Source organism: Orbicella faveolata, unplaced genomic scaffold (assembly GCF_042242905.1).
Source record: "Orbicella faveolata isolate gen_17 unplaced genomic scaffold, um_ofav_v1 contig_35, whole genome shotgun sequence".
NCBI classification, from domain to species: domain Eukaryota; kingdom Metazoa; phylum Cnidaria; class Anthozoa; order Scleractinia; family Merulinidae; genus Orbicella; species Orbicella faveolata.
The window spans coordinates 29,004,081-29,016,372 of NW_028301564.1; the positions used below are offsets into that span (position 1 = coordinate 29,004,081).

A 12,292-nucleotide genomic window follows, 5' to 3' on the forward strand; every position below is an offset into this window, starting at 1 on the left:
GGACTTAAAAAGAATGAAAAAACGACTCGTCCTTGAGCTCTGTCGTGGGAGCCCCACGACTAATAAGGAAATAGATGAAGAGTTGATAACTCATTTTCCTGGTGTGTCTTTCATCCCTAGTCTTCCTTATTACCTTCTTTTTCATTCGCTCCGAACGTTCTCCTGGGGGCGAGGTTACCGTGCACACCTCTCGATGCAGAGGGTGCGATGGTTTTGTTTTGTATGAAATATCGCAGATCACTTTACTCGGAGGAGTGGGCGGGGCCGATAGTAGTTTCCTAATGATTATTTGTTTGTTAGTTTTGTTTTTTTAGGGGCGTTGGGTTGGTGGGGGGAGAATTGAGTATTTGTTAGGCAGTGGGTTTTATTTTAGGGATAAATCAAATGGGAGGCCCCTTTCGCTGCTACTGTAAGGGTGGTTCACTGTATCCCTTCCAAGCAAACATCGATATATCAATATCCCTGATCATTTATCAAAATACTGCACTTGCCGAATTGGCCAACACTAATATGGTAACGCGTCCAACCCGCTGTGTGTGTGTGTGTTTTTTTTTTTTTTTTTTTTTTTTTTGGTTTGAAGCTGGCGATGCATATAAAATTCAAATCTAGGGGTGGCCCGGTTTGGAGAAAGAGCGCTCTCTCAGTCATATTTCTTTGTTGAACTCGACAACAAGATAGCTATTTCTTTCCAATCAAAGATTAGGCAAGTAAATAAACTGTGCTATTTTAAGCGCAATTTCAATCGACATGGGCACATGGCCGCGGACAGGAAGTAACGTCGTTTAGATATTGGCACTTCCTCGGAGCTAACCATAAGAGGGGCCTGGAACCTAATGACGTAAAGAACCTGCGCATTGCCTGTCATGCTCTCTTCTTCTTTGGCCGTGGCCATTGTCCGACCACAGTTAAATTTCATATTTCATTTCGTCAAGGCCGCCAATTTCTGGCCACAAAAAAAATTTAAAAATGGGTGGTAAGTTACTTAGACATTCTAAATTGCGTTTGTGTCGCCATATAGTGGGAATATGGCCATTTAACTAAAGAAATAACGTATGCCTTTTTTCTCGTGCACAGTAAAATTTCTTGAAGTTCTGCGACCATTCATTTCCGTTTTACCCGAAGTCTCCAAGCCCGAAAGAAAGGTAAGTCACTCCGTAAATAATCTTTGAGGCCTTCGAAAGGTTCTTCTTGTTCACAAAGGTGGATAGCTTTGAGCTTTTCCTTATTTATGGCTCGTCGGACGCAAGAAATGTTTGGTTAACATTGGCGTACGTGTACATCGGCGTGTGGTCAAGCAGAGAATTGAAAAAGAGGGATACTGTTTCTCGAGATTCCCTGAACAATCTCCGCTTTTCTCTTGCAGATCCAATTTAGAGAGAAGGTACTATGGACTGCAATCACACTGTTCATTTTTCTTGTGTGCTGCCAGGTTGGTGCAATGATTTTTATACAGTAAGAAATTAAATTGGTTTATATTCTGTTATCAACTGAGCGCCTCTTTGTTTCAACCGGCATTTTACAACAGCCAAATTTCAACACTACATCACCGTGATATTTCCAATTTTAGGCTCGTGGAGTTTACCTATGTCTTGTCTTTTAACTGTAACCTTTTTTTCCCTTAGATTCCTTTGTTTGGAATTATGTCGTCGGATTCGGCCGATCCATTTTATTGGATGAGGGTGATTTTAGCTTCTAACAGAGGCGAGTATATTAAACTGAAGGCCTTTTACCGGTCCAATTCGACGAAAGCGGCCAAATAACATTTTGATTACCGATGGGTTTTTTTTGTACTGGTACAAAATGTCCTAGTCCTATAAAATTTTTACATTAATATTGAAATATGCTGATTTGTATGGGAATTTGATTGGAAAGAGAATTGCAGGTTTTATATGATTTTACCCTAATATTCAAATATTCAGTAGGAATTACTTTTATTAACGAAACAGTTTCAAATGGAGTCATTGCAGTGGCTGGCAAAGTTCCTTTATGATTGATTTCCTTGTTTATCTCATTTTGTCTTGATATGTGAAAGTATATTTCAAGAACTTTATAATATTGTGATACTTTGTTCAGGTCCAAAATTGTAACCAATCCATAGTGTCCTAGTGACTAGCATTTTATTTGAAATAGACTATGGCCCAGTTAATTTTTGGACCGGTGCAAAGTGTCACATATAAAGCATTTTATAATGTCATTATGCTTTTAAGTGAGGAAATAGTGTGCAAGGAAATATTTACAAATGTAGGAGCATAAAATAGTAAATGTTGTCAACTGAATGTGTTTTTTATAGACCATTTAACAATAGACTACAAGCCCAAGTTTTCTCCAAAGTTAAAAATATATGTTGTGGTTCAATTATATCCTTGGTATAATTTGGTGCTTTCCTTTGCTTTGTATATTATTATAAATGACAAAAAGGAAAAATTCCACATTGCACCAAGGGTAATATTGAACCACAACATATATACATTTGTAGTTGCAGCTTTTCCAATATCAATTGTACCTCATCTTACCAACGCATCCCTTCCTTATCCCTCTTTTAAACAATACAATCTGAAAACTCAGCATGCTTTCAAGTGAATTGTTTAAGCACAGAGTACTGCATAAGTGAGCAAGAATGGAAGAACTGAAAGTTATTTATGATGGCAAAATCTCCAAGCCCATTTATCACTTAAAAATATATACAGTCTATAGCTACAGTCACTTTAAAGGAAAAAATGTGTAAATTGTTTAGCTGGATTGTTTTCTGTGACCTTTCAGGTACCCTTATGGAACTTGGTATTTCTCCAATTGTCACATCAGGACTTATTATGCAGGTTTGGAAATATATTGTTATAATTATTGAATAAATACTAGTTTTGCAATGCTTTGAAGTGGTATGCCATGAAATATCCCAAGTGTCACTTGTATGTCCTTGGTATACACACAAGCCTTTCAAAATCATTTAATGTTGATTTTATTGTCTTTATGCAAAATCATTGAAGTTATATTCTACTTGACTCATTTACATCACTTTAAACCTTGTACTCTACTATACCTTCATGTCAAATTTTACTGGAGAAGCTTTTATAAAGAGCTTGAGTTCTTAAACAAGTGAAGAGGGTTTGATCCTGTGAAAGTATGTAATCTGTAAGAAGTGTTTTTAATGTTAGTCAAAATAGAATCTAACCTAATAAACTTTTTCAGCTTCTGGCAGGATCTAAAATTATTGAAGTAGGTGACAGTCCCAAAGACAGAGCTCTCTTCAATGGATCGCAGAAATGTAAGTTGTTCTTCAAAATAAAGATCTATGGAGAAAACACTGCATGTCAAAGTGAAATCTTGGATAACTGCAGAGTGATAGTTTGACTGTCTCTCAAACTGCAAAGTAGGAAACTAGGAGTCGTAATAGAGAATTATGAAAGATAATCCAAGAATGTTCATTGTGTCGAAATTCAGACTGACAATTGGCAAAACTAGGAGTTATATTTCAGTAAGAACTATACCATCATCAGACTAGAATATGCATTTAAGGTAGCTCTTAAATGCGGTGTTAATAGCATTGAATGAAGAGACGAAACAAAAAGTAATACTCGTGAGAAAAGACAAAGTTCTTTGCTCGATTCTGGAAACCAGAATGAGCTCAAGCTGCCACTTTGTCTGTACCTCAAGTGTGTACTTTATCAGTGGTATTTATCAGGTGTCTTTGTTTTGTAGTATTTGGCATGATAATAACCATTGGTCAAGCTGTGGTGTACGTCATGACTGGAATGTATGGTGATCCTTCTGACCTGGGTCCTGGTATCTGCCTCTTGATTATCATCCAGGTATGCCAATAATCAATACCTTCAAATTGCTAACCAGTCCTAAATATTTTTTCAATAATTATTGTTCCCATAACTTAGTGATGTATAACTTAGGAGAATATACCATTTAGTTGATCATTTTTTGTTCCTATCACTTTCCTGCTTGGTGCTATGTAAAGAGAAACTGGATGCTGATCACTCTTATGTTTCACCGTTTTTAGCTGTTCTGTGCCGGCCTGATTGTTCTTTTGCTTGATGAGCTTCTGCAGAAAGGATATGGACTTGGATCTGGGTAGGTGATTAATTTTATTTATCTTTTTCAAAGGGGACCCTTTGCAACCTGCAAAGGTAAACTATTCCATAAGTTGCAAAATATCTGAATACTCTATTTACAAAACTTGAAAAATTACTGCACAGCCTCACTTAAAACGTTCAAATAAATTTTAGTTTTGTAAAGCGTTTGAAGTTTTTGCTTGTTAGCCGCAAAAACCCTATTTTGTTATACTGTATCTCTTGCTCACTACAACAGCTAGTGTAAGAACCAATTGATAGTGATGACTTCAAGCCATTTTTCTTTGGAATAAATATTTTTGTCAATTCTACTACACCTATTTGATTCTTTTATTTTATTTTTTTTTTTTCAGTATCTCACTATTCATTGCTACAAACATTTGTGAAACTATTGTGTGGAAAGCCTTTAGTCCAGCAACCATTAATACTGGAAGGGGTGAGAGATATTTTTCTGCTAAGATCTTTTAAATATATTTTTGCTTCTGGAGGTCTTTCCAATATTCAGCTTGGTTTACTCTGTATCATGACATGTATACACAATGTAATGATAATTTAGCATAGTTTAATGAGTGTAACCAAGCAAGATATGATGAGGTATCACATTTGGACATAAGTATCAAGCATTTGTTGGCTCAAGAATCAGGACTTAATTAAATTTAAAACAGATGACCGCCCTGGCCCATCAGGTGTGGGAGTGGCAAGATAGGTTCATAACATCTTTTTCTAGAGGGCCAATTTTTGAAAACTGTTAACGTAGCTAGCAATTCAAAACTTGTCAGAGCCTGGGAAGTTGTTGGCCTTACTGAAAGCAGGGTCTAATAAAGTGTTTGTTGTACCTGTGTCCAGGAACTGAATTTGAGGGAGCCATCATCGCCTTGTTCCATCTTCTGGCAACCAGAACAGATAAAGTGCGTGGTCTACGTGAAGCCTTTTATCGTCAGAATTTACCCAATCTCACCAACCTTATTGCCACCATTTTTGTCTTTGGCATAGTTATTTACTTCCAGGTAAATTGTTGTCCTACAGACTTGATCTGGTCCTTTACATGTATCTTAGCACTAAGTTATAAGTGGCTGATGTCATGAAATATCTGGTAAGAACAGTTTCTCAGATCAAAATATCAGTTCTCTATTTGTTCTCATACACTTCTTTTTAAAAATATGTTGTGAGAATACTGTTGTTTATGGTAGTTCATCTTTATTCTAATCATCTGTTTGCTTGGTAATGTTGTTATACTGTAAGGAGAAACTTGCTGTTAACTACACTTTGCAAAAGTCTGTAATAAACCAAGTTATGTCCACACAGCTGCTTATTTTCATGTCTGATCGAGTTCTTAATGTTTATTTCAGGGTTTCCGTGTGGATCTGCCCATCAAGTCAGCCCGTTATCGAGGCCAGTACAGCTCTTACCCAATCAAGCTGTTCTACACTTCAAACATTCCCATTATTTTGCAGGTAAATGCTCAATTAAACTTCTTGAGTTTTGAAAGTTTTAACCCATGCTGGTTGCTGATGAAGATCTTTATTTGGTTAGTTACTGTAAATAAACTTGTTCACAGTTTTATCACTGAACCATAGGGTCAAATGCACTGGCAACATTAGATATTAATGTATTACAGCATGTAGTTAAGCTGTCAGGAATTAAAAAGCAATTTGTTGATTATTTCCTGTATCTACATTTTAGAGTGCTCTTGTGTCCAACATCTATGTCATCTCTCAAATGATGTCTGCAAAGTTTGCTGGAAATTTCTTTGTCAGTCTTCTTGGCACATGGGAGGTAAGTGCTCCTTAAGGTTTCTTAAGGGTTTGCATTGTTGATGATTGCCTTGGATTTGAGAGATACTCGTCATGGCTGCAGGTGTTGTGGCAGGGTTCGTATGGGTCATTGAATACCTGGAAAGTCGTGGAATTCAAGAGTTTTGTTTTCCAGGCCTGGAAAGTCATGGAGTTTGATTGTTGGTTCTGGAAAGTTATGGAAAATAATAGTTGAGCCTAGTACATTCATCACTGCACATGTCAAAGGAAGAACAAAATACAATATAGGCAAGTAACCAAGGAATTGGCCTCTCCTGCAGACACTCTCAGGGTTTTTTAAATGCCAGAGATTGCAAAAAAATGCAAATTTGACCCTGAAACAAGGATAGTTTTGAGAATTTTCTAAAGTGACAGTTAAACTTAAGGTCATAGGGAAGGTCATGGAAAGTCATGGAATTTGAAGAGCTTTTAAAAGAGTATGAACCCTGGGTGGCTAGATCTTATGAATTCACAATATAACAGCTCTACATATTTTTGTTGTTACAACTTCTTTCAACAAGACCTTTACTTTACATAGCTTTACCTAATGTCGGTTTGGCTTTTTTAGGAAGCTGGTGGCGGGCCTGCGAGATCTTACCCCACTGGTGGCCTGTGTTATTACATGTCCCCTCCGGAGACAGTAGGTCACATCATAGAAGACCCCATACATGCCGTCATGTACATCATCTTCATGCTGGGCTCCTGTGCATTCTTCTCCAAGACATGGATTGATGTTTCTGGCTCATCAGCTAAAGATGTAAGTATATTTTCACCCTCTGCAACAAAAGTTAGACCATTTCATATCAAGGATTTTAGTCCTGTACAAATAACCTTGGTCTAGGAGAGTTTTCTGTAGGGGTTCTGGATTTTGTCCCTGGCCAGTAAAATGTATGATCTTGAAAGTTTGCAGATGGAGAGTGGAACATAAAAGTCTAGCACACAGTTGCTCCAACTTGCTCAAAGAGCAACTGGGAAAAAATATGTTTTCTTTGTACTTTGAGTTCTACATGTATGACAACATACTTGGACAGACAAACTTTCAGAAGATGACCCACAAGTAAATAGAGTATAGAGCATAGAGTCAAAAATATAGCTCAGACATTTGGAACCCCCATTAAATTTGAGTTAGTTTTCAATCTTATCCTGTAAAGTTATTATGAAATAGTTGAGGTGGTCTGTTGCTTGGTTGGTCTTCATTTGTGTGACTGCATAAGTTTTGATTTAAACTGTTTTATAATTCAAGGTTGCCAAGCAGCTCAAGGAGCAGCAAATGGTGATGCGTGGCCACCGAGATAAATCCATGGTTCATGAACTCAACAGGTAAGCATCTGCTGTGTACAAAATGATCACTGCTTTCAATTTTAGTGTTCGACTGAAAATGAGTCAAAATTATTTGACCATAGCTGCCACTAAATGGAATGAAGATTTCAAGTTAAGTGCATGTAACCATGCTTTTACAAGGTCTTTGAGCATGATCTTTATTTCTCTTGTAATTTCTCTAATGATGATCCACGAAAAATGCTGTGAAGTCATATTTCTAAGTTTCATGTTTGTGACCAAGTTCTGACATACACCTTGACTTTTCTGCTGAATAACATAATCTCACATGTCTTCAACTTTGGATTTTATTGTCTCATTTTAAAACAAGCCATTAATAATTTCTGAAATCTATCAGGTACATTCCTACTGCCGCTGCATTTGGTGGACTCTGCATTGGTGCTTTGTCTGTTCTGGCTGATTTTATGGGTAAGTATACAATCAAGTTACAGTTGCTTTGCAGAGTTTTATTTGCAAAAGCCATAACCAGCTGTTATCAGTTCCATTTGAACCAGTTGGACCATAAGGGATGGGTGGGTGGTGCTGGGTACTTGCACTTTTGCATGGGCTTTTAATTTCTCTTCAGAAACTGATGCAAGTCTCCATGCAGGCTAGCAGGCTATCTGAACAGCAAAACTGTATCAATTGATAATTTCTTAGAAGTTGTGTAAGTAGTCAGAACTGAGATGTCACTCTTTCTTGTGTCTTTGCAGGTGCTATTGGTTCTGGAACGGGTATTCTGTTGGCCGTCACCATCATTTACCAGTACTTTGAGATCTTTGTCAAGGAGCAAAGTGAAATGGGAGGCATGGGAACTCTCCTCTTTTAAACAAACCATCCTGCACTGTATTAACCTAAGAATAACTTACACTTCCTTGCTACACACTCAAGATAAAAGAAGAAAAACTTAAGGGAGCTCCTTATGCCAGTCAGAAAAGAAAATGCTTTCTTCAGCTAATTTGTACCTCAGCCAACTATTAGATAGCTCAGAAAACAACAGCAGTAGCATCGTCATCAACAACAGCAACAGCAACAGCAACAACAACAACAACAACAAATAAATAAAAAATAAATACAACACAAATGCATGTACCTGCAACATTGTATTTTTCTGGCCTTTTAAGTTGAGATTTCTGTGTGCATGAGCTCTCTTTTTATTTAATTTAAAGGATTAAAAGATTTCTTTAAAGTAATATAACGTTACTGTTGAACTAATTCTGACATTTTGTTATTATTGTTATTTTGGTGGCCCCTATAAATCTACAAAAACGTGGCCAGTCCTAATTAGAGCAGCGAATGTCTACTTTTTAAGCCTAGCCTATAGGAAACATTTGTTTTAATTATTTACAAAGTTTTAAAAATTGCCTTGACTTTTAAATACTTACCCTTGACAGCATGTCAACTGAAATGTGTTTCCTTTGGGTTAGGCTTAGGGAACTGTTGTCTCGCAAAGAAGAAAAGGCCTTATAGTCTACTGAGTTACTACTCAGTTTTAAGCAAATAACAGTTAGCTCCCTTGTTAAAGCAGACTTTTGAATTATATGCATTGTACAGTATGTAGCTACCTGCTATACTTGAGTCAGACGAGGAGGTGCAATACATGCTTCTCAGCCAGGATTAAGTCATTTATCTCATCCTCAAAAATGAAAGAATGAGGAGACACCTGTCTAATGTTTAGAGTAGAAGTTATGGCAACTCTTCTCGAAGGTCTGCTCTAGAGGGTGCTAACTGTGTCATTAGGTACAGTGTTGAGTCCACTTTAATTTGAATTCTGTGCTTTTATTTCTTGAGACTTCATTGAACGAAGACTTCTCCAGTGACACGTTGGATCGACACTTCAGTCTACAGATGAATAAATAAAGTGTTGTGTGTCAACCCCAGCTTTGTGTTGATAGTGGTTCTGTCTTCGGGCGAATCTCATTCGCAGTTTAAAGGATGGTTCATGCGATAAAATGTAAACAGTACATTAATGAAAGCCTGTTCTGAAGTTAAACAGCAATATTAATAGCTTCTTATTAACCGAGAGTGAGGTCGTTACGGGAAAATCTCAAACCGAGACCTTGTCATATTGGCCAAGCGATAGCGAGGTCAACAAGGCAAGGCCGATGTTTGAGATTTCCCGTGAAGATTGAACGTTCGAGGTTGATAAGTTGTTTATCATATGGCTTTTGCTTTGTGTTTTGCAGTCCTGTAATCGGCCGGTGGGCAATATGGAAGAATAATGCCCTAGAATTAGCCAACCACAGCGCGCGATATATCGACCAAAACCAATCCATATGTTCAAGAAACAATCCATTCGGGAAAGTGACTCAAATTAAATCCATTCAGCCTAATTAGTTGTCACTAGCCCAAAAAATACAACAGTTTGAACCTTGTCGTAGTATCATAAGACCAATACTGGTTACACAGACGAGTGGGAGTTTGGCTCGAGTTCAGGGCGTACGGACCGACGCACAGTGAGGTTGGTGCGTACACAGGCTGAGCCAGAATAAACTGTTATTTGAAATAAATAACAAATAAATTAGCCCTTCGTCGGCGCAAAGTCATTTGGGAACAGTCAATCCTTGGTTCTAGTTACAGTCTTTTCCTTTAACCTTGATCTTTTTCCCCGGGTGGTGGGGGGGCTGCCATATATGGGCTATATAGGTATGTGCCACTGTGAAGGGTATGGTTTTCAAGCAGTTTACTCTAGGATAGGGTATATAAATCAGAACGTTTGGGTCTAGAATAGGGGATAATTTTTCACAAAACTGACTAGTTGGTTGAAGATGTTATCTAGACTAAGGAAACCAGGAATTGCCACTCGAAAATATACAAAAATCAAATCGGCAAGTTTAAATTTACGCAAATCAGTCTCAACAGTGTCGATAGATGGGGGGATTTGGGGAGTTTATTCTAGTGTAGGGTAGCAAAATTCAGCTGAACTAGCTCTGGTATAGGCCTAGGGTTCCAGGTTCCCAGTTGCACATCCCCACCCAGAAATTCTCAAAGTACCCCCCCCCGGGATCTTTTCGCACTCGTTCTAAACTCTTCCTCACAAATCTCCGCCAAACGTAGCCTTCTTGCAGACGTAGTAGACGTCTACCATCTCCATTCCGCGTGAAAGGAAAACGTAGACGTGTAGGGCGCGCGCGGGCTCTGACTACGAGGCTGACCATTCTCGCCCTCAGAGCCTCTGTTACTCGTAACGTCATTTTAAAACGAGTAGCACTGGAGGCGAGAATACCCGTCGTCAGAGCCCGCACCTCCCTGCGCATGCGCGTGTAATGAAATTGTCTTATGTCCCACAAGCTTTGCGGATTCATGTGCATCATATCACTGATTGTCCATGAAAGTCGCCAACTCTGGTTTTCCTTCAACACGAATAAATCTTTCGCCTTTTACTAAAGATTTCCGTGGAGGAGAACAACTGAATGAGTCTATAGACTAATTTTTCGTCGCCCTGTCCACCGGCAGGGCTCCTAATAACACAAAGACAAGTCAGGGCGCGAACAGTTTAAACACAGTAACTCTTTCTACAAACATATTTGAGTCTTCGTCTCCCTTCCCCCTCTCGGACGGGCAACAACCGAATCAGATCGGATTCTGAAGTCCGATATCCCGTTGGCAAACATGTGCCTCAATCAACCCGCAGGTGTTTACTTCTGTTTATTTCCATTTTGTTTTAGATCGATCAAAAGGAGTCACTCCTTTCGCCAAGCTTGCGCACACAGTAAGGAACGGAGACTCGAAGAACGAGATTCCTATAATGCTATTCTTGGAAATGCCCGAAACAGTAGAGTATCAGCATAACGGCTGTCGACTTATATTTGAGTTGTGGAGGTCCTTTTTCTCTCAACTCTCCGTTGCGTTACCTTCCTGTTAGTAAAACAAAAACAAAGAAGGCATTGCATAGGCCTTGTGCATGATATTGTGGATATATCCCCTTCTACTTCGCTACTTCGGGAAGGTTGTTCGTTTTGCAACCCACCCAGTTTCTTGCCCTTTTCAACAGGACTTAACTTACCTGATCAAGTGTTGCAAAGTTATTTTTTCTTTTTCAGACAAAAAATACCTAGACATTGACATTTTAATTTATACTAGGTTTTTTTAAAAAAATCTACTGAGTTTCAAGCAAGATGCCTTCCTACAGTAATCATACATTGTTTATTTTTTGCGTCCTTTTTTCGCTTTCCGGAAAAAAAGGGTCCCGCTATCGTTTGTGTGAAGGCAAACAGTATAGCTGATCGTGATGCGTTACAGCTAATGAGGGACAAAGTACTACTGAACCATACATGCGTACTCCATTATATAAATTTTTTAGATCTTATTCCCAGAACATGTGCGGTTTTGAAGAGTGACTAGATCTGATGTTTGATATAAGCAAATGAAATGTCGTAAAATATGGCTGTCAGCAAGAATTGTTCCTACATGAGGCACCCCGAAAAATGTTCTCTGTGACCATAATCTCTAAGCCTGTTCCGCGGACGATAGGGGCAAAGCTGTGAGGTAATTTAATTTGAGCGAAATTCGATCTGACAGTTCTCCTTGCTGCGCTGCCTCGAGCAGGAGGTTTCGTTTGAGGCTCCGCCGTGGAAATAATAGACTGCGATAGCAAACTTATTTCCGGCTGTCGGTTGTCTCCTCCGAAAAAAACTTATTTTCCGCGGAGTTGGTGCCGTAAGTCGATGCGCATGCGTGCTAATCATGTAGGTTATGTATTCTTTGTCCCACATGTTTTCGCATATCATACTTATCATAGCATCGGCCGTTACTGTTTTGGTCTACTCTGGTTTTCCTTCAACACGTACAAATCTTTCGCCTTTTACTAAAGATTTCCGTGGAGGAGAACAATTAAATGAGTCTATAGACTAATTTTTCGTCGCCCTGCTTTTCAGCGGGGCCCTTAAAGAAACTCAAAGAAGAAGTATTCGTAACTTGGAACCAGTGCCCTACAAGTCATTGGACTTTTCTCTGTTCAGCTTGATGCGGAGAGAAAAGTCAGGTTAAGCCTGTAGTCCGACTTGTCTAACTAACATAAGATTTAGCTTGAAAAGAATCACATCAACCGATATTCAGAGCCTTTCTTGTCATCAGGGTCTATGTAGCCTCCTACGCAGCCACTCT

At 38.7% G+C, this 12,292-nt stretch overlaps 1 protein-coding gene and 2 non-coding genes across 3 annotated transcripts; all 3 read left to right on the top strand.

Annotated features, from left to right (window-relative positions):
• Positions 1–531: 531 nt before the first annotated feature.
• On the top strand, positions 532–9,066 carry LOC110056495 (protein transport protein Sec61 subunit alpha). The gene is made up of 16 exons (XM_020762984.2): positions 532–973; positions 1,075–1,142; positions 1,364–1,429; positions 1,623–1,701; positions 2,761–2,816; positions 3,187–3,262; positions 3,697–3,806; positions 4,007–4,077; positions 4,430–4,512; positions 4,923–5,083; positions 5,426–5,530; positions 5,760–5,852; positions 6,438–6,626; positions 7,113–7,189; positions 7,545–7,615; positions 7,900–9,066. Exons 1-16 carry the CDS (start codon positions 967–969, stop codon positions 8,013–8,015), a joined length of 1,428 nt encoding a protein of 475 aa, XP_020618643.1. The 5' UTR covers positions 532–966; the 3' UTR covers positions 8,016–9,066.
• Positions 9,067–10,525: 1,459 nt separating this feature from the next.
• LOC149104148 (U5 spliceosomal RNA) lies at positions 10,526–10,646 on the top strand. Its single transcript, XR_016202263.1, has one exon. It is a non-coding gene; the product is annotated as a U5 spliceosomal RNA (small nuclear RNA).
• A 1,303-nt stretch (positions 10,647–11,949) lies between these two features.
• On the top strand, positions 11,950–12,070 carry LOC149104149 (U5 spliceosomal RNA). The gene has a single exon (XR_016202262.1). It is a non-coding gene; the product is annotated as a U5 spliceosomal RNA (small nuclear RNA).
• The last annotated feature ends 222 nt before the right edge of the window (positions 12,071–12,292 follow it).